Genomic DNA, 23,538 nt, shown 5'->3' with positions numbered 1-23,538 from the left:
TAATGGATGAGGGAAAGGCTGTGGATGTTGTCTACCTAGACTTTAGTAAAGCTTTTGACACTGTCTCCCACAGCATTCTCCTGGAGAAACTGGCTGGTTACGGTTTGGATGGGTGTATTCTATGCTGGGGAAAAAACTGGGTGGAGCCTAAAAAGTGGTGGTGAATGGAGTTACACCCAATTGGCAGCCAGTCACAAGTGGCGTTCCCCAGGGCTCAGTATTGGGGTCAGTTCGGTTTAATAAGTTTGCTAATGATCTGGACAAGGGGACCGAGTGCACCCTTGGTAAGTTTGCAAACACCAGGCTGGGTGGTTGTGTTTAACTGGCTGAGGGTAGGAAGGCTACAGAAGGATCTGGACAGGCTGGATCAATGGGCTGAGGCCAACTGTATGAGGTTCAACCAGAAGAAGTGCCGGGTCCTGCACTTGGGGCACAACAACCCCATGAAATGCTACAGGCTTGGTAAAGAGGGGCTGGGAAGGTGTGTGGCAGAAGATGACTTGGGGGTGCTGGCTGACAACTGACTGAACACGAGCCAGCCATCTGCCTGGGTGGCCAAAAAGGCCTACAGCAGCCTGGCCTGTATCAGAAACGATATAAACCAGCAGGACCAGGGAAGCAATTGTCCCCCTGCACTCTGCACTGGTGAGGCCGCACCTCAAATCCTGCGTTCAGTTTTGGGCCCCTCACTACAAGAGGGACATTGAGGTGCTGGAGCGTGTCCAGAGACGGGCAACGGAGCTGGTGAAAGGTCTAGAGCACAAGTCTTACAAGGAACAGCTGAGGGAACTGGGGTTGTTTAGTCTGAAGAAAAGGACACTCGGGGGGGACCTTATTGCTCTCTCCAGCTACCTGAAAGGAGTCTGTCAAGACATGGGAATTAGTCTCTACTCTCAGGTAAAAAGGGGTAGGACAAGAGGGAACAGCCTTAAGTTGTACCAGGGGAGGTTTAGATTGGATATTAGGAAACATGTCTTCACTGAAAAGGTGGTCAAGCATTGCAACAGGCTGCCCAGTGAGGTCACCATGAGAATCACCATCCCTGGAAATGTTCAAAATCAGTAGATGTGGTGCCGAGAGGCATGTTTTAGTGGTGGACATGGCAGACCTAGTTAAACAGTTGGACTTGATGATCTTAAAAGGCCTTTTCCAACCTAAATGATTCTATGACTATTGACACAAATGTTATCTGTCATGCAGCTGGTTTAAGAAGAAAAATTATAAGAAAAAAACCCAAATTTTCAAACACTCATTTTTTCCTATTCCGCATGTCCAGTTAGTAAAGCAATGCCCTGCCAGTCATGCTATCATGCCCCCTTTCTTACTGGAAAAGGTATTTTTAAAAGTATTGTATTCTTTGGGTGTGAGAAAACCAAAGTTTCAAACTAGCACACCTCTCAAAATTTCTCTACAACTTGCCTGCATATGTCTCCAACTGCCACTCAATAATTCCATTCCTTACCAAGGCACTGCAAAACCGAAAGGTATATTTCAACCCTACTATTAATGAAAAAATGTCAGGGCAGGACATTGACCTTGGAAACATCAATTTAAAGAAAAATAATAAGTAATTTTTAGAATGAGGTAACAAACACCTCAATTCCACTTTCAATAGGTTTCAGAAATCAAGCAGATGACGGAAAGCACAAGTCCCCTGCTCTTAATGAGTCAAAAAGCATCTTTTAATCTTTACATTTTAAATAGTTCTTTTTTACTAATAAACTGCACAAGAAATAGCATTGCTTCACCTCAGCTTCTTCTTACCGTCCTGTTGGAACCCTTATAGATTAACACATGAATTTCCTAGAGTTTGAATTGGGTAACTGTCCAACCATGTGCACAATCATTTGCATGTAACTGTGTGCCTAATTTCCATGTGCAATTACCAGAACGTGCAATATCTAATTGTGGACTCAAATACCTAATTGACATGCATAATCTTGGTAATTCTGAATGCAAATTAGGCACACAATTATGACAATCAGACTCTGATGTCTGATTACAAAATTATAGGGCCAGATCTCAACAGAAGTTGTGTCTTATTGCAGTGAGGAACCATAGATATGTTCAACTGCGGAGGTACCTATGATCCATTTAGAAGCGGCTGAAAAACATGAGCAAGAGACAGTGAGGATGCAAATCCACTTGTGCAATACAGTCAGGAGAAGATCTTTGCGTATATCTACAAGTGTTCAGACCAGAACATCAGCGATATATACACTTGGTCTTGTACACTTGTGTGCTGGTCTTGTCTGTTTATAAACACTATCCACTGCCAAAATCAGAAAGCCCCAGTGATCCTAAGTTCTGATAATAAATCCACTATGCAAACTGGAAAGGTTCTTTTCTTTTTAAACCGTGTAAAGTTTGTTAGGATTCTCTAAGTCAGAAACAAACAAATAAATACATTTGACAGACCTAGAATCAGTAAATGGGTTCTTATCCTCGGTACAGTTACAAGTATGCCTATTTGAAGAACAATACAGTATACTGAATGGTGTATACTGACACTGTTTCCCCCAAGATTAAAAGCAAAAGTCACATGCTTATTTCTGTTTAAAAATCAGATGGCCCAACTTGACTTGGACTATTTCAGAACTTAAATCAGGAAGAACACCGAAAGATCTTAGTCATATTCTATGCTTCGTAAAATGGTTAAACAGAATATTAAAATCATACCACTGCTACATATGGCTTTAGCATAACTGAACAAGAGGACAAACTTGTAACCATTTATCATGATTGAACATGGAGTTTCTCTTATAATGAGATTATTGAAAGCATTTTTCAGTATACCCAGGTGTATTCACCTTTTTCTAGCCTCACAGTTTCATCAACAGTTGTAGGGATTTTGGACCATACTTAGTTAGATGATTACATTAAATTTTCATACTTCAGGGATTAGGGTAAAATTGTCTGGCAAATTATGATAGCAAATTGTATTTTTGTTACTTTTTTTTTTTCAGTTTCTTAACAAACTGTATTTTTGTTACTTTTTTTTCCAGTTTCTTACTTTTCATTTATTAGGGTTTATAGTTAATAAATTTAAATAATTCAAGTTAAGAGTAACTTATTTCAACAAATGTGTGCTTGGAAGAGGACATGTATGATTTTGCAAAGATTCAGAGCACTTTCTCATGATTCAGAACATAAAATAATTTAAGGAGGTAGAGGAGGCTATCTGAAATTAGGTAAGAACCTAATTTCAAGTCATTGCAGGCAAGTAAAAAAAAATCTTCTGAAATGAAGGCCAGAAAACTGTGAAAACTGAATTTTTCCTTCAGCTTTGTAGCTCTCAACTTTGCAGCCAAAATGACACACTGGTTTTTTAGCCTATAGTAAAGCTGAAGAATAATTTACCGATTTGAAGGCAATTCTGAAGAAATTCCAAGTCACCTTTTTTTATTAGCCTTTCATCTTACAGGCTGTTCTAATGGCTTTACAAAGGTTACCTTTTAAGATTATAAATGCTGGCTGGGATCTATAATCGCAATAAGATGACAAATTTTTACATTCTGGAAGTGACACTCCTAACAAACACAGAAGAGTCCCACATCTGTACAACAGTCAGGGAAATATTCTGACCTCCATTACATTAATGTGGATACTCCATAGCCTTCAAGGATTTACCCTTTTTAAATGAGAAAAAGAATGGAGAAGAAAAAAGTACAGCCACCTTTGTTTGACATCTGAGGAAATGAACACAACTGAAAGCAAGTAATGATACATTAAAGCAGAGATCTGTGTTCCAATTCTCAAATGCCAGGTAACTGCCGTAACAACCACACCATCTCTGACATAAAAAAAAAAAAAACAAAAAAAAAAACAAAAAAAAACCCCAAAACAAAACAAAAAAAAAAAACCGCAGACAAATTGTCAGCTAACATAATCCCTAATGTCTGGCATTCATATTTTGGTATAACTTCTTTTTACCATAGCAAACATTTGCAGAATTTCACTGACAGATTTTCCTTTAGCATCATGACCAAAAAAAAGAAAAAAAAAAAAAATCACAATAGTGGCGTGCTTGGCTAAAGTTTTAACTGGCCCACAGTCTACAGGACTTCACAGGCTGTTTTAATGCGTCTTAATATGAGGACACCACCTAAAGCCTCACAAATAGAGATACATTACCCAGTAAGTTCAGCTTGCTATGCCTTAATGCAGATCTGTTTTCTGGAAAACCTGAAAACCTGTTTGCTTTTATGTTGTATTTCTCTACCACTGACAAGACAGAAGTACACTGATGGGAAGTTTACTGTTTTAACCTTCTGATAATTCAAGTCCCCATTTCTTATCTTCCTACTTAGGTAGCTAAACCAGCCTTTTTCTATTTTGGAGTTTCTGAAATCAGTGAAGTTATGCCAAACTTCCCATTTATACAGTTTTCAGGGGTTTTATGACAACTAACAAAGTTTTTATTTCCTTCTTATTAAGGCAATAGGCCACACAATAGTCCCAGTACCCTGTACAAATACCTTTTATTCTAGTTCTCTTGTGATTACCAAGAAAAAAGGTACCATTTATGATAAGTAAGAACACCCAAATTAGGTGGGGTTACAGGACGATGGATTCAAGCCTAAGCATACCTGAATAAAGCATTTTCCACTGATTCCAAAGAGGTAAGTAACTTCACAACTGATACATGCAGCAGCATTTATACAGTTACACTGGAAAACCATGATATCTACTAGTAATACTATTAAGTGTCTGATGAGGGTGAGCTTCCTACATTAATATTAACATTGTTAATAGGTTCAACATTCCCCCAGATTTCTCTGTCGGTTTTAGTGCAAGTCTTTGCTACTTCTAGTATTAGTTTCCATACTCATCCATGCATACTGTAACTCCAAATGTTCCTGAGACATACTTGGCAAAGATTTGTGAAGTGAAAATGAAGCACATCATCACATAAACCAGCAAAAAAACCCAACCAGACAATCAGGAGGCATATGTGTGAGGTGGGAGAGTGATGCTTACTGATGTTTCACTGGGAAGTTTACCCACATGTATTAACAGTTGATAGATGCTCGTTTGCATCTGTAAAATGCATTTAAGCATCATCCCACTTAAAATCCATTGCCAGGGAAATTACAGATTAGCTTGCTGGTGATGATTATCCAACCACTTGTGTTCACTAACACGTTGTGTTGGTAGACTACTTTTTTTCAGGAAAGCAATCCTGAAAACAATGCTAAAGAAAGCGCTCAAGATTCAATATATTCAGATTAAAAACATTCTTGTTAAGTAAATTAGTTCCCTGGGGCTGCAATAGAAAACTTAAGACCAAATTTCAGTGGTCTGAGGCTAGCTGAAAGTTTTGGGGGTCCCTAATGACTAGCCAGTTATAAGAAAGTAGATTTCAGTGAGACTATGTTTTTGTTCTTAACAGCTAAGCAATGTAGTCACCAAACTTTTTTGGAGATCTGACAGAGATGAATAGATAAATATACACCTCAGTAATCTGCTTAAAAAATTAAATATGCAAAATTTGTATTTACCAACCTCTCACTGGCAATTTCAGTCAGCTGCATTGCTGTATCAGTCTTCTGGTTATTTAATTTCTGGTAATTCCATACAAAAATAAAAGCTTATTGGAAGTTATATACTACATCTGTCTATTTTTGTCATTCTAATTTACACAGGGGTAAGTTCTTGATTTAGTTTGGAGTTACTGTGCCTATCTGTGCATCTAGAAGATGATATATTTCATCTGGAAACATTTACAGAGAAATGTCCTCAACCCATATATAGTACATTAAAACAACATATAAAAGTGGAATGTATATTACACTATTGTTACTTTAAATCTGGAGTTACATTAAATCAGATTGTCATCCGATTCCTTTGGGGTAGGTAAATTGTAACATGGAGTTTCTCAAAGATGAAAACCTCTCGGTCCATGAAAACTAGTATTAAAATAGGCAGTTCCACATGTTTATAATTTGTAGAGAAAGTGCAGACGGTGACAGAATAGTGTCTGAACTATTTCCCACTCTTTTTGAAATTTGTATATAGCAAATTGATACACTTCAAGGTAGCAGCTGTTTAATGCTAATGCCAAATTATAAATTAGTCTGGTAAAATATAAATATAAGTTACATATTTCATTACTAAACCACATTTAGGATCACAGATTAATTTCAACCTCATTTATGGTACCCAATGTAATTATAGATTTAATTTTTATGATAAACAAAACTTAAAGCGAGTTGTGCAAGTAAGAGATAGCTTACAACATTCTGAGAACATTTCTCCACATATCTAAACTGAACCTTCAGTGCATGTATGTGCCAATACAAAAATTTCATGACAAATTCTAGGGTATGAAGAATTTTAGAAAGAAGCGGATGCAACTTGATGCCTGCCATATCACCTGAACTTATAATTATTCTTAAAGCAAATTACTATATTCTCCTATTGTAAAAATGAAAGCAGAAACACTGTATGTTGGAAGAAATCTAGTACTGGGATGCTTACTTTGTATCTTAGTAAAACTAGTGGCACATATTAACATGACTTACATCACTGCTATATTTGAAGTTGTAAGTTTGTCTTTTATAAATATATAAACCAGACTTGATTCAATATATCTCTCAAAAGGAGTATGCTTTTGAAATTCAAAAAATCAAGGTGCAATTAGAACCCCACTGCTGTGAAAGCTACAGGAAAAAGAAATTGATCAAAATGTGTGGAAATTTCTAAATATTATGCTATCATCTCCTTTTTTGTAGGTTGTTGCTAGCAGTGAAAAAACAAAGTTAATTGAAGATTTACACTTAAGACTGCATTACTTCCTCTTCTTGAAGGTGGTAAGGAACATGTTTAGATGCTTAGAATGATCACTTCTTACAATGTATCCTCATTCTTGCTCAAAGAAAAGCATGTTATTTGATCAACACGCTAGAGATTCAGTGCTGAAAACCTGCTTTCTCCAAGACTTAATTCCTTTTCCTTAACTCAAATGCATGAATATGTTAAATGTTTAAATGCTTAATTATATTAAAGTTATTTGATATCCTTTAAAGATCTATTGTAATGCACCAGACAGATACTTATTAGTGCTTTAATCAACGAGTGATCAAGAAACCCCTACAGGTTTGATGGGGCTTATTTAAAAAAAAATAAAAAAAACCACACAAAAAAACTCCTGCCTTCACTACTTTCACTATGCCAGTCACTATGAAATATGTACCAATCTTCAAAATATGCATTTGGTTAAGTTGAAAGTCTCAAAGGTAAAAGTACTTATGTTATGTTTTCTGTTCTACCTGGTCTCTTTACTTAGCAAAACAATGGAGGGTCAAGAATCTTCGGCTAACTTGGGCTCCTGTATCATACAAATTAAATAATAAATCTAACTTATTACCCCTTACTAAAATGGCTGTGAGAAGAGAAACCTAAAATTTTAACTACAGGGTAGAGAAGTAAGAATTTAAGTAAGGATGCAAGTGGAATACAGATTGTACATTGTAGAGGAAATGAAAGCATCTTCATCAGTAATAACCAGGGTGTCATTCAAAAAGAAATGGAACTTCCTTGCTCTGCATGAACTTTGTAGAGATTTACTGTAGTGTCAGACCCACATTCCTACCCAAAAGACAAAGAAAGAAAAATGGTGGGGGGGAAATGTGGGCTTATATCTTTCCTGACACTTGGAACAGAAAACCAAGCCACGTTTCTTAAGGGAGAATGTCACCATATAGCGGATATAAGAGGGTTACACTGCTTTACATGCTTTTTCAGACTTTAATGAGAGTGGATTTTTTTTTTTCTTAGGTAAGTAGTTCCCACACTGTGGTCCAGAAAATAGTAAGTGGTCTAGAGCCAATGTGTGGAATTGACACTGTGTTTACAACATGTTTCTCTCCCCCCTCCAAAAAAGGAAAAAGCAAAAACAACAACAAAAAAAAACCCAACCACAAACACAAGAGATGTGGAGAGAGAAATAAGATTTTTTTAAAAGGCAGGGGGAAAATGAAGAAAATGTGTAAACCAGACACCAGATAGTTGGTTTGGTTTGGTTTTTTTGGTTTGGTTTTTTTTTTTTTCCACCAAGACTAATTGGATTTTCTGAAAGTCTGGTTCTTTGGAAATCTGTTACATTCCTTACACATTATGGAGAAGAATTTCTGCAGCCGATCCCTGAATGGGAAAGAGAATGTTCATTTGCTACCCATAATTCCATTGAATATTCAGCACCAACATCATTAAGAAGCACTTATTTTGCAGTCTGCTATAAACCCTAGGCTGAAGCAGTTTCCCGTAGCCTACAAAAAAAAAAAAAAGAAAGAAAGAAAAGAAAAATAATGCTTACGCTCAGTTCCCTGAAGATGCTTCCAGGTTTCATCTTACCTAGACAGGCTGCGCATGGGAACAGAATAGGCTCTGGCTGTAGCCCAACTGCCTAAAGCAGCAGGCTGCTGCAGGTGGCAAACCAAACCATTTTACTCACACCTGTATCTTGGAAAGCCAGGCTGGCTGCTACTGCAGCTGTGCAGGAGATGAGGATGAGCAGGGCAATGTCTGTGCTGGCAAAAGGGAACCCTTTCAGCAGAAGCAACCACCACACTCAGCTCTCCCCCAAAAAGAGGACCTGATCTCTGCAAGTCCAGCCCTGGTCCATCTGCCCCAAGTTGGTATAATTTAACCCTATTTACTCTGCTGAGAAGCTGGTTTAGCCTTTTGCTCACTACAAATGAACTGCACGTGATAAGGACAGCCTAATCTTCTAAATTTTCTTTGTTTTGTTAAAGTTTAGAGATTAAAGAAAACTCAGTTCAAAGACAGACATTCAGCACTTTTAAGTGACATCAGAGTAGAAATATTCTATTTGAAAACATCTGAGCTTTATATAAAGACAGCAAAGTAATTCTTCAATAAATACTTCAAGACAAATGAAACTGAGGTATTGATCCTGTGAAAGCAATTTTTATTTGGAGTTATTGAAACAGCTGCTTTCCTCATGAGATAAAAAGCTCCAGTCAAACATCTCAAAGTAATTTTTTAATCTCAGCTTCTAAGAACTGTGTTTATTTTCTACATGTGACGGTAGATGAAGCTAGTAGATGTAGTTAGCAAGAACTGGGGTGTGAATCTGTGTATGTTGGGTAGGTGATTTTTTCTTTTAAGGATCATTTATGATAGAAATAAAGGTTTACTCAGAATAAATTAATAGCTTGGTAAAACTGGTGTTATGCATGTTTCCAGCAAGAAAAGCTGCATTAAGAAATACCTGTCTTAGTAAGGTCAGGTGTATACATATAGAAATATGAAACCATGGTAAACTATTAAAACTTCAGGTTTATAGTAAAAATTCAGTCCTTGCAACCACCAGCAACACACGTCTTCTCTTTCCACATAAGGGAAAACTATAGAAATATGAAATACAGCAATTTCTACTTGTTTCTGTTGAAAGTTAGCATATGAGAATAGATATTTGCTAGTTAAAGAAAAAATATTCTAATTTGTTTTAAAATGTTTATATTTATTTTGGTGCTAATAGAGCTTACGCTGGTAGTAACAGAGATGGACATTCTTGCTCCCATTCAACTGAGATGAATATCTGACATTAAAAGATAAAGAATATAAATTTCTGGAAAGATTATATAGTTACATCTTCAGACCTATGTTGGACTTGCAAAAAAATCAGGCATATGTATACACATAGAAACTGAATAATAACATATATTTTAAAACATTGCCTGTCAATCACAAGCTCTGCTTTTCTAATACAGAAACTTATGGTTGTATGTTGATAATGGCTGTCTGAAAAAAATACATTGCAGTGTTTGTCATGATATTTTTCTTGTTTCTCCTTTAACAATTAATAATTAAAAAAAAGGAGCTATTATTACCAGTGAACATGCAAAGGGCTATTTAGCTTGTAAGACTGGTTGAGAATGAAATTTCACCTACTTTTGTCTAATATTACAATGGACACTTGTCAATCACACAGAAGAAACTACAGGAGAAGCCTGGTATATCTGTCAGACTCACAGAAATGAATGGAACAGCGAAACTGATTGAATTCTTATGATGAGGTCCAAAACACAGCTACTCTGATAGCTCTTGACCAGTTTTGGAATACATATCGTAACAACATTTTAAGACATCTTTTTTCTATGTACCTGACCAAAAGGCTATGAATCCAAAAGAAACTTTTCCAAGAAATTCAGTGAATTTTTTATGAGGTCCCCAGGTAATATTGCCATGTCAGTATATTCAAATCACACAGGATCAGATCTTACAACGATATCAGACAACGAGAAAGCTGTTTGTAACTATGAATTCAGGAGCATAACAACTGAATTGGTTGTTTAGGATTAAGTGGTTGTCCATCTCCTTCACAATCTTTACTTCATAATCTAAGCTATACTCAGGACAACAGCACTTTTGTGCCTGCCAGTGTTTAGGCAAATAAACTGTTAACTTCATTACATAAATTAGAAAAATAGTAAGAATGTATAAATTCACAGAAGTTCAGAAACGAAGATTGACAAAGCCATAGTATATAAAAATTCACAGAACTATTACATGTTAGCTGTTTCAAAATTATTCTCTGGTTCTGGCCATTCAAGGAAAGAATAACAGCCAGATCACTAGTATGAGTAACTGGAAAAGAGGCCATATTTAGTTATTCTCCAAAATCTTGGATACATTATTCAATTTATAGGCAAAAAAAAAACCCACCACAAAGTGATTCCAGAAATTTAAAAAAATGAATAATTTAGCTAACTAGAAATTATATTGAAGCTTACTCTGAAAAAACAAAATATGAAATTATACTTTACTATTTTGAATTATTGAGCACTGTTCATAAAATCTGAACATCATCTGGGTGGCATAAAAATTTTTTGATCAATTACATTAAAATTAATCTGACATTAAGTAACATATGGGCATATGATAATCTGTATTTTGATCAGTTGCAGAGTGATGGAAAGGTTAACAGTAGGATTAATTCCAGACAGTACATCTGGGCAATATATTTGCAACTTTAGTTTTAAGCATAGAACTTGTACAGCTTTCATATGGCTCATCAGATGCACCCACAATAAAGTGCTCATTTTTGATAACTGGATCTCAGTTCACAAATAAGGGTCTTCAACACTAAATTATTAGAAAAAAATCATGTAATTCTACATAGCGACCAAATGATATTTAGATAACCTAAGAATCAACAGTGGAGAACATCAACTATATTAAGGAAGCAGCCCATGAAGAATAATTCCTGTAGAATGTAGATGTATATGTAAGTAAAATGAAAGAACTCATGTGAATAATACAATGGAGCAAAGTTCAGCATTACGAGATGAAACTCATTTTGTCTCAGTATACACAGAAAGCCCTAACAATGACACACTTAGAAGTGTGTTTTCAGACCTACATTTCTTACTTTCGGTAACATCTCATTGAATTTAGCAAAAATGAACAGGCGCACTGAATGTTAAGCACATTTCAGTGCTGAGCTGAAACTCTTCTGATTTGCCTTTAATAAAAGAAAGAGAGAGAAGTATTTAAAGAATGATGCAAGACTGCTGCCGTGAGGAAGCTTTAGCAGGGAAGAGTAACAACACAAGTAGCTTATTCTAACAGGCATTCCCATCTACAAGAAACACAGGACTTCTCAACTATCTTATTTCATAATTTTACATGGCTTAAACAATCTCACCTTAGTCTTCTAAGAAGTGTGATGGAGTAAGGCAAAGAGAAACTGCATTTGGACGGCAGGGAATAAACTAAATTTCCAGGTGCAGATTATTACTGCAATCTTCCTTCAAATAAAACTTTCACTGAAATCACTGTAATATTTTTTTAAAATGCCAGAAGCATGTAATTAATTTGAAACTTTCACAGAACTTTCTCTAATGAATGCATTATTATTTTGACACACCTGTTTGGAATGCTGAAAATTTTTTATTCACATAATATTATATTTTTTTCATTTGTTTTGAGATTTTGTTTTAATTTTAGTATTAGTTCAACTTAAGAATGCAATTTCTTCCTCAGTAATTTTTGGTAACAGAATGATAATTCAATTTTAAGAAAAGGAAGTATTTTACTTAAAATAATTCCTAAACTTCATAAACAGTATATTTTCAGTGATTTCTGTGTTTTTGCATTAAGTTTATTCCATCAATTTAACTGGGAGGTTATTACTTTTTCTTCCTACTAAGTCACATAAGACTCCTTTGAAATGGCATATGGAGAATAATTAATGAATTCTAATAATGGAATGCATTATACCAGGAAAAGATCATTATAGCACATTGTTACACACTGCATCCTATCTCTCTGCTACTTTGTTAATTTCATTCCTTACCTCTTTGTTGGCTCTATCTGCTTGAACTAATGTTCCATTCAGACACGGCTCTACATAGTGAAGTTCTTCATTATACTATAGAGAGAAATAAAAAAATGTGACGAGAAAATTAATTAAAACCTTTGATAAATAAAATTTAATTTAATGAGTCAGAACTGAGGGACGCACATGAAATAAGAACAAAAGAATTCTGTTAATTTTCACAAAATGGCTGTGGGGTTGGTTTTTTTCCTTTTAGATGATTCTTAACATTTCAGAGGTTTATACTTTTAAAAAGGAGCATTTAATATAATGGATGCTAATACTCAGGTGGAGTTAGTGGGTATTATATATGCTAGTTGGCATAAATATCCTTCAAGTTGCAATCTGGAGAGCATTAAGAGGTCATGTTTGATGTATCACAGTCACAACTCCCAATTCTTTGCTACATATAAAAAAAGTCCTGATATTTGAGGCACTGGCTAATATTCTGGAAGGTTAGTAGTAGAACAACTATGCCAAAAAGTCTGTAAGCTTGAATCAGTCCTGGACATATCTGACAATAGCCAGAATTTCAGTCAAGTGGAGTATCTTATTATACACTAGGTCATGAAGCTGTGACAGATCGTTAAGGAATTATCTGCTTATCTTCAAGGTCTAAGTTAGATAGCCCAGTCCTATTTTCAGAATCATCTTAAGCATTAAAAGAAACTAAGTCTCATCCACTTTCTGTAAATCTTGCAGACTCATGGATGCTTAAGTCACCTAATTGAAAATAGCACTTGATTGTTTAAATCTTGTAAACCTTTCAACACACACCAAATTAACACAGAAGTAACTTCAAAAAGCCAACATCAGTTGTATAGCTAGAGTTTTGACTTAATTCTTGCTCCTGTTAATTTCATCTACTCCAGAAGTTATCACAGATCAAACTATAAGGCCTTTGCATTTAGGCCTTAAACAGTTTCACCCATTCATAGGCATTAAGTGAATCGGAACATCCATAGTAAACAATGAAAGATGACAAGTCAACAGTAATGATGAAAAACATTTAATTTAATTAATATATGCATTTACTGCCTTATTCTTCCACCTCAGCAAGAATAAAAAAAGCTTTACAATGACTCATTACAGAACACTGTTCTCACTGTCTCTGCCAATAACTCTGAACTTATTCTATACTCTTCAATGTAATACCACTCCTTTCTCTACACGTATGTCTAACCACAGACCCCTGCAACCTGTTCCACTTTGGACATCTGCCACCATCGTTCATTTTAACAGTGCACTACTCACCACATTCATAATTACATAATTACTGTTGCATTGGGAAAAATGTTTAAATTGAACTGCATCAAGTTATTGAGGCATTGTGCTAGACTCAGTCCTCAGCAATGAGGAAATACAAACCCAGAGTAACTCCACTTACTATTGCTGGTTATACATCAGCATCAACCTAGTAATTGATTGGTTGTATAGAAACACAAATGCTTGAAAGATATTTACACGTAATTTCTGTAGCAAATTTGTATGCTTCCCAATCTATTTTATTCCCATTAATATTATTCCAATATATGAGAGCCTGTGGACATGTCTATTGCTCCGAAGGTAATATGAAAAATAAAGCAAATACTTCTAGAACACTTTGGACTCACTGGGAGTGTCCTGGGTGCATCTCAGTGTCATAAAAGCTTATTGACCTGATAAATTATGTACTTTTCCCTGTAGTTTCTCTCTTCAGACTGCTTTCCTATCTATTCTTCTGACAGTCATTGTAAAACGATAAAGCCAAATCTACACAGCATCTCTTATTACAGGCCAAAGTCATATTCCATGCTGTTGTAAAAAAAAAATACTGAACACCTGTAACAGACACTGGCAAACCAGCCCCCACTCCCAGGTTTTTTCCTGTCTCCACACAGGTTTTTCCAGCATGTTCTTTAATCAATATACTTTCCAATTAAGCCTGTTCTTAGCTTGGTTTCTGTATCTGTCATTGGAAACTATACTAAGATATATACTTTTCTTTATATGATAACAAGCACAGGGTCTGTAATTGGCTAACATGCAATATCAGTCTACGAATACTAAAGTCTATCTGTGTCTCAGTTTCAAACATCTGCGTACAAGCAATACCAGAATCTCCTAGTGCCATAATAGTACCACTTCCCCTCCTCCCCCCACCCACCCCCCAGCCCCATCACTACCAACAAATAGATGTAACAACTTCCAACTCTGTCAGACCTGGCATCCAAGTAGCATAATTGTAGTCCATTCAATTTCTATAAGATTTATTTAAGCTACTGTTTTGAGTAACTTTTATTATCAGACTATTCCCACAGACATGTAGCTGGAATGCCTGCTAGCTGCACCATAACTCAGATAGATTCCCAGTAGCTTCCCATTACACCTTTAGTGTTCCTCAGTTGCATAGTATAAAGGATGCTTACACTTTCACAGAGGACATGCTTTAAGTCTCCTAGCAGTCCGATTTTACAGAATCATCCTACTTCCAAAGAGGATGAATAAAAATGTTCATTCTCACATAAACAGCACAATTATAGAGATGGCATATAGACAAAGCACTTTCACTGTCACTATGCACATAAGAAAATGTACGTATCCATCCTTCTGAAACCCAGCCAAATTACAACGGTATTTGGATTTGTGGCAGTTTAATTCACCTTGAGATTATTACTATCAAAAATATTTTAAGTAATCTGCTATGTATGGCAGAATAAACTGGTTTATGCCAAGGTGTGTAAAATGAGTATTTTATGTAATGTACAGATAGCAAGCATAACCTGGAAGTGTTCTGTCCATTAGCAGTTCCTCCTCTACCGTACAGATACAAATGAAAGTGCAGTAAAAAAAAAACCCTTTATATAAAAACGCATACGGGCTTCTGACAGCTTGAATTCTTGCAAGGATGCATTTTTATGATCTATTTTAAATTTTATACTCCTTTTTAATTGTATACACTTTCTTTTCCTTTTTAAAAAACTCAAATATGAAGAGGTGGAAAAATTCATTGGACAAAATTGTTTCGGTTCCAAGAGAAATTCCCAAAGCAGTAAACATCTGCTCCTTTAAGTCCATGAAAACGGTAGAATTCTGACGCCACATGTGAAATCATTCAAGCAGTGTTTTTTGCTTAAACTAGCATATCTGCTTGATAAGATCTTTAGTACGACTGTCAGCTTCTAGTAAAATACCCAACTTGTGCTTCACAGTGTATATTCGATTTCTTTGTCCTTGTCACTGGGTGTTTTGCAATGTTATTGGTGATGCCTTTCTTTTAACTGTGACAAACCTTTAAAGTGGAAAATGGGAAAGAAATCTGCCCCCCCTTCACCACAACCTTATCAGCAATTTGAAATCAGTTCAGCAGTTTTTCTATGACATTTAAAAATTTGTATTTTCTGAAATAGCTTCCTGATCTTTAATCAAAAGGCTGATTAGTAAATACTGAGTTTTCCAGCAATATCCAGTATAGATCTCTTGCTAACGCACCTCAGTGAAAGCCTGCATTTTGCTTTTGAAGTCTTGCATTACACTGTTTTCTTATATTCCCTAGTGTTGCATAGTCCATCACCCTTATACTCTGACATGTGACACTTTGCATGTTATAGTTGTGATAGCTGTAATATAACAGCTGAGAGCTTGAGTTTTTATTATTTAGTTACATTTATCTGTGTTATTAGTTCATGTTATTTTGCATGTAGTTATTTCTCTACACAAGAGGCATAAAATGAGTGGTCTAAAATCTGACCTAAGAGGAACCATATAGCTAGCTGGACAGCTCCTGACCTAGATTGTATAATCAGACACTACTCACATTCTGAAAATGTGAGATATGTATGGTTCTAGCACACCTACACAAGTAGTTTACATTCATCTTAGCATTTTTCGTGTTTATCCTTTGTCATATTTAAGCTGTCTGGAGCAACGTCCACAGAAACAGTAAATCCACATTTTGTGGTGCAACAATACACAGATAAAAGATTTCATGCTACATTAGGCATACTTGGATACCCAACACAGCCCAACATAAAATCCAACAGTGAAGTCCAATCCAGAAAAAGAAGCAAAGGAATTGGCATTTCCAAAGTTCCACTAGTGTTATCATGTTTAACAATTGGCATACAAGTGCAGCCTGGTGCTTGGAGCAATCATACGGAGGTTAGCAACTAGCTGCCTTTCTCAGCCTGCCCATACATTAGCTGTACAGATTCTGATTATTCAGGCACATTGAAAAGTAAGTTCATCCATAATTTATTCTGTATGACTACAAGGACGCCAAAGAAGACACTATACAGAAACCATTTATAATGGAAAATTCTACAAATTAAAACCAGGGAACTATACTACAGTGCTTTGAATTAACAAATACTTTTAGTCTAATCAATTCTGCTAAAATAGTGTGACTAAAGCATTAAAATCGATTTAACATTCTTGGCTCAGTTAATATTTTGTTAATTTTACACAGAGTTTACATTTTTATGAAAGCATTTTTAAATTTTCAGTATTTGGCAAGATTAGTACTTGTTTTATGATAATATTGTTCATTTAATGCATGACTTGGATTTTACTTCAAAGTGAATTTGAAAAATATGCCTTTTCTCTTGTTGTTGCAGGCACCTCTGTTCATGCACCCGTGAGATGACCTTAAATTTTAACATAGACAGCACAAAATCACTCTTGTATTTCAACGACTTTTTGAAATTCAATCACCTAGTCCATCAATTTCACATAGATTTCTCAAAAACCTAACCATGAAGGCTAAAATTATTTTTAGCATTTTTCTTTTATGTTTATTCTCTGGAAAGACCTGCACTGAATTCTGCTTTCTGTTATATATCAACAAAGTTAAAAGTATATTTAGTTTCAAAACCATTTGATGTCTCACAACCCAGCTAATGTACTGCTAGTGGCTTTTGGGTTTTGTTCTTGGCTGGGTGTGTCAGGTGGGGGGTTTTTTGCTATCCTACTGCATAATTATAAGTGTTAATTGAGGTTTTTAATGTTGTTAGTATGTAGTGACCATATCTCCCATTATAGTTAATGAGAATCCTAAATGTATTTTTGTGTATGGAATACTGAAACGTGTAACAACAACCTGAAAAGCAAATTGAAAAGCTTTTAAAACTTTTGTACAGTGAAATAATGTAAAGGGAGAATAAAAAAACTACCAGAGTTGATGACCATAAATTTTACACAAACGCTTTTTAGACTTCACTTTTTCATCCAAGTTCTGTTTCCTCCTCTTTCACTGACATAGATACTAATTTTTTTCAGTGCTCAATTCCTTTCCATCCTTGACCACCACTGTCAACAGAGCCCTGTCTTACACTAGCCCAGCTTCTCTAACCCGATGTTCTCTTTTGGCTAACTTCAAAGTGCTCTTCCCTCTTACTGTAACAAATACAAATGTTTCTCACCTGCTTGCATAACCCTTCCACTTGCTTCGTTTTGGCTGTTCCTTATCTGTAAGTCCTCTCTCACATCTTTCATCACTATTTTCCTTGCATTTCCATCTTTTGCCCCAAAATGCAGGCATGCTTTAGAGTTCTCCCCTCTTGTGAGAATGAGAGAGCAAGTGAGAGCACTCCTTAACTCATTTGACTCCTAATCCCTGGCCTAGTTCCTCATAGAAGTCTTCTGTTGCAACTAATTGGTCCATTAATCACTGTGCATAATACAGCCATCCTGACAATCACTCAGGCTCAAAACTTTCACTCTATCGAGTGTATTGCTCAACAAAATTTCCCCCATAAAGCTCTTATTCCACCTCAAATTTTGATCTGGGAAGAGAAAGTGTCATCTGTCTCAGACTTCCAGATGTCCAGCAGTCCTCACAGAGCAACAATTTGGACAGGCCTTTCAGAAGAACAATTGGTTTGAGCAAGCACACAGCTGTGTGCTGTCTGAAGGGTAAGTCATCAACATTTAGACACAGTGGATCTATTTTTGCACATACTGCACAGCTGGCCAATTCTAGATACAGAAACTTGCTACATATGCATGGATCTATGTTACAAAGGGGATTTCTCATATGGACATATGCATATCCTACCTTCAAATGAAACTGCTTTGACATGACCAGGCTACATCTAAATTATAAAGAGTAAGAAATAATCTCCCTCGAACACTTGTCTACAGATAAAAGCTGTATGGGATTTTCAGCGCTTTCACACCAAGAAGCCTGTTGTGTGGGCTTTGTTGTCTCATGTTTTGATCACTGAAACATCCTCTCCGGTCTTCACAAAGATCATTTACCCTGCTGGCACTTACTCAGAGCAGTGCTACAGAAGTAATTTTTGCTGATCATTTAGATGACAGTAATCCTGGCTTTATTGCGTGCCCTTGCTACGTCTTCCTCTAACACAGTGAATTTTAAAAAGAGTCCATAATCCAGACCCAGCCTACCTATGCCATTCCTTAACATCTACTCCCTTCTCCACAGCACTGGTTTCTGTTAATAGTTTGTTAGATTTTCAAGCAAATAAGTTGTGTTTTCTTTATATTATTATCTTTTTGACTTGAGAGACAACAAGGATTACGTTGGCACACCTGGTCCAAAACAACTCCTTAAAAACTCTTCCTCCAAGACACCATCAGGGCAACAGGACAGCACTTTACCCACTCATTGCCACTCCTGTCATGCCCCCCTTGCTTTCCCCTGCGTTTCTGGAGTACCTCTTTCAATGCAGCAAATAATTTCAGGTTCATATTTGCACAGTAACTAAACGATCAGTGTCCTAATGAAATGAAACAGCTGAGCTGGTAAGAATAAAATTGCACTCTTAGTTGCCATTTCTACTTATGGCAACAAATAAAGACATATTCATCCTAAAAGAGGTTATAGAGAAGAAAAAAACCTTCAGATGAAAAAATTAGCTCAGACAAATGTTGTATTTACCTCCGTAATTACATATCTGTCTAAGCGTCAAGAATTTCTTATACTAACCAAACTACATATGAGGCAGCAGAGGGAGTGGGGAGAGTGCCACGGACTGCCCAGCGTGGTCACAGCCGGTTCCAGCCAGCACTGACATCGGCTGGAGCAAGCCATGAGGCGTCAAAACAGCAGCAGAGGGCTGAGGCGGCTGCGGGGTCCTTGGGCAGGCAGGTGTAAGAAAGAAGCCACCAGTGCCTGGAAACATTTGGAAACAAGGTGTCGTGGTGAAACAGGTGCGCTTCTGGACACTGTGGCCTGCAGGTGACCCACAGCTGGATTCCCCCCCCCCCCCCCAAGGGACAGCCCATGGGTGACCGACACTGAAGAGAAAAACTAAGAGCAGAGGAAAACCAGCAAGCAGGAAAGAGTGGTGGTGAAAAACTAGTAAGCACAGAGCTGATGAGGGAAACCTGTGCAGGGCCCTGACCTCCCACACCGGCCAGCGCCTCAGCGGGGAGGGCAGGAACCCGGCCGGGCGGCTCGGGGTGCTCAGACCAGGGTGCAGTGGGCAGCTGTGGGGCAGAAGCTGAGCCTGAGCACGGGGAGGAAAGGCTCAATTTGGTGTTTCTTTCCTTTTCTCAATACCCAAATCAGTGATCAGAAGTTTGTGTAAGCTGGCAATAAATTCCATAAAAATTCTGTGACTCCGTGCTGGCTTACGCTCAGCTCAAATAATTTTCAATTAATGCTTTAATTGAAAAAAATGACATTTAGTTATTTCATATTGGCTTTTTGTGAAGTATTTATACACTATTTCTGCTGTAGTACTTAGGCAAAATCATTAGTTTGGAGTCTAGCTGCATACATTTTTTGTTATAGACGAGCCTTTTCATTTTCCCAAAGTAAAAAAAAAAAAAAATCAATTATAAAACATTTATTTTTTTCTTCCTACATCATTCACAGTAACTGTCACAACTACTACAAAGATTATACTCGACCAGCCATCTTTCAAGATATCTTAATAATTACTTAGTTGAAACATTCTTTTAACTTACAAAAGTTATTTAGATTACAGTTAATCACAAATTTTTTGAAGGACAGTATTTTTTTTTTTGATACAGTATGTAATTATGTCTTTCTACTACATGAGTTTCTGCTAATTATGGAATTATCATGCAAGGAGATTAATATGAAAGATATACTGAACTAACTGCTTGCTATCTTTTAAAAATACAGTAAATGCACGTATACTTCATGCATATATACTTCATTCTCCATACAATCTCAAAGGTTTGCACTGGGAGCACTGGGGTCATTTATTTCAGTACACAAAAAGCACTTCCTTGTAGCAATAAAAAGACCAAAATCCTCCATACATTCAAGACTTTGAAGACAGTTTTAGGATTTATGCATATGATAAAGCCATGTATTCGCAGATCATTACCAAAAGAATGGTAAAAGGAGAATTTATAAAACCAGCAATTCCTCACACCACCAGCACAAATAGTAATTCTGATATGAGTCTTGGACTTGTTGAAGCCATTCTGATTAATGCCATTACTCTTAAACACTATAAAACTAGCCTTGTCAAAGGCTTAAAACATATACCTGTACAATGGAAAGATAACTATTATATACATATAACAGGAACTACTGATGATTACATTTATCAGTCAGTAAGCACCATAATACGTCTGCAGAACTTATACGTACATACATTTCAGATTTGCACTGAGGAAAGCATGAACAATGAGGATAAAGTGCATTCCTCAGTAAGTTTGCAGATAAGACCAAGTAGGCTGGGACTATTGATCTGCTTGAGGGTGGAAAGACTACAGAAGGATCTGGACAGGCTGGATCAATGGGCTGAGGCCAACTGTATGAGGTTCAACCAGGACAAGTGCCAGGTCCTGCACTTGGGACACAACGACCCCGTGAAATGCTACAGGCTTGGTAAAGAGGGGCTGGGAAGGTGTGTGGCAGAAGATGACTTGGGGGTGCTGGCTGACAACTGACTGAACACGAGCCAGCCATCTGCCTGGGTGGCCAAAAAGGCCTACAGCAGCCTGGCCTGTATCAGAAACGATATAAACCAGCAGGACCAGGGAAGCCACTCTGCACTGGTGAGGCCGCACCTCAAATCCTGTTTTTTGGGCCCCTCACTACAAGAGGGACATTGAGGTGCTGGAGCGTGTCCAGAGACAGGCAATGGAGCTGGTGAAAGGTCTAGAGCACAAGTCTTACAAGGAACAGCTGAGGGAGCTGGGGTTGTTTAGTCTGAGGAAAAGGACACTCGGGGGGACCCCTTATTGCTCTCTCAAACTACCTGAAAGGAGGCTGTCAAGAAACGAGTGTTAAGATTCAGCTCCCAGGCAAAAAGGGGTAGGACAAGAGGGAACAGCCTTAAGTTGTACCAGGGGAGGCTTAGATTGGATATTAGGAAACATGTCTTCACTGAAAGGGTGCTCAAGCATTGGAACAGGCTGCCTAGGGAGGTGGTAGAATCACTGTCCCTGGAAATTTCAAAAACCATGTAGATGTGGTATTTGGGGACATGTTTAGTGGCAGACTTGCCAGTCCCAGGTAAATGGATGGACTTGATGATCTTAAAGGTCTTTTTCCAACCTAAACCATGCTATGATTTTATGATCTCTGCTGGCATTTTATCATGCCATTCAAGCTTCAGCAAAAGCTAAGATCTGATTCTATTAATCCTTGCACATTAACCATTTTCCAGTTTGCACTGTATTACATATGCAAGGTGGGGGGTGGTGTGAAAGGCAAGGGGTGGTATGGGGACACCACCCAAAGTTAAAAATTATGGTCATATAGAAAGTTTAGGGAAACTACAAAACATATTACTCCTCTTTGTAACTTCTAAACTCAAGACAACTTGTTTAAGGGGGTTCACATAGCAAGTCACAGCAAAACAGTTTGAAAACACTGTCACATGAAGAAGCTTGCATTGGAAGAATCAGACAGTATCTGTCCAGTTGGTTCAGATGTCTTATATCCATCACCTGCCTGCAACATTTTTCAAGTGTGTTGTGTGATGTAAAACATGACAGGTAACAACAAATGATGGAAGAAATAAAAAAATTTAAAAAAATAATAAAAAAAGAAGAATCCTGAGACACTCACAGCAATTATATTGAAGAAGTCATCGTCTCCAAGGGTATCCAAAATAGATGAAACTGTCTGTTTTGCAATAGTCAAGCGAAGACCTTTCATACTGCCACTGACATCTACTAAAATTACCACATCTTTTGGAGACGTTGCTGCCTGGATATACCTAAGACAAAAGATAAAAACAACTTATTCTTTTAAATACTGAACTTTTCTTCCATTCAGATTTCTTAAACAGCAATAGTTTATTTATTGCCTACCATTTTCTATTTCTGCAGTCAAATGCAATGACTCCATTCTCATCAGGTTCCCATTTAATTCCTTTAAAAAAAAAAAAAAAAAAAGACAGAGAGAAAAAGATTAAATTACATTTTCACAATACCTGTTCAAAATGCATCTGTGGTACTGGGGCTACGTAGCACTTAATGGAGTTTCATACTTTAACAGGCAATGGTATAATAACATAGGAAATACTGGAAAAAATAATTTAATTAAATAAGACCACCAGAAACACTTTTTCCCCCCCTTACTTTTTTTCAGCCTACTGTAAGGCAAAAAACCTCCTCAAGTCTACTATGTTCATCATACTACTTCACTGAAGTATTATCATACCTGGTCATTGGTGCTGGCAAGCTTTGTCACATGCTTGCCAAGTCCCTTTCAAACCTTGAGCACTTACTACTACAGCTGATAACTGTTATACTGCTTCACTCACAAGTCACACCCCTGATGCTTTGCTCACATTGCTGTGAAGTGGTAACATCTCCTGGTTGTTGGTCAAAAGCAATATGATAAAAACATCTCAAAGCAAGCAAAAAGAAAATTGACAAGTCAATCCTTACAGCTTTCTACACCCTTTTTCTAGCACGAAAGAAGAACCAGCCTTTAAAAAAGGACGGACACTTCTTTACCCTTGAAATATCATGAAGCTTGAGAACTCTACTATAATCTAAAACCAACATAGATGTAGTAGCTATTACTTTCAGTCACTTTCAGACATATAGGCTCACAGAAAACTTACATTAAACTCAAGACTTCAGACAAAAAAACCCATGGGCTGCTGAACCATGTCAGCAAAATAACAGTTCCCACTACTGGCCTGATATAAACTTGCAGAAGCTGAGGATCAGCTTATTTAATATGTAGTAAATTTGGTACATGTTTAAACATAAAACTTAATAGGTAACAATATATATTTTAACCTATT

The 23,538-nt window shown here is 36.8% G+C and overlaps 1 protein-coding gene across 6 annotated transcripts in view; it reads right to left on the bottom strand.

The window, feature by feature from the left end:
* Window positions 1-23,538, bottom strand: part of CACNA2D3 (calcium voltage-gated channel auxiliary subunit alpha2delta 3) — a 467,821-nt gene that overhangs the window by 242,322 nt on the left and 201,961 nt on the right. For all 6 annotated transcript variants that reach the window (XR_005103980.1, XR_005103978.1, XR_005103979.1 and 3 more), the window contains 3 exons: window positions 22,592-22,652; window positions 22,347-22,497; window positions 12,326-12,400 (listed from right to left, as the gene is read on the bottom strand). Coding sequence is in view for 3 of the 6 variants with exons in the window: in XM_037385921.1 (XP_037241818.1) it covers window positions 12,326-12,400; window positions 22,347-22,497; window positions 22,592-22,652 (287 nt within the window). In the remaining 3 variants the exon portion in view is untranslated. The remainder of the gene's footprint in view (window positions 1-12,325; window positions 12,401-22,346; window positions 22,498-22,591; window positions 22,653-23,538) is intronic.

Source organism: Falco rusticolus, chromosome 4 (assembly GCF_015220075.1).
Source record: "Falco rusticolus isolate bFalRus1 chromosome 4, bFalRus1.pri, whole genome shotgun sequence".
NCBI lineage: Eukaryota > Metazoa > Chordata > Aves > Falconiformes > Falconidae > Falco > Falco rusticolus.
The sequence above is the reverse complement of the archived record's forward strand: the minus strand, read 5'-3'. Positions and strand labels throughout refer to the sequence as shown.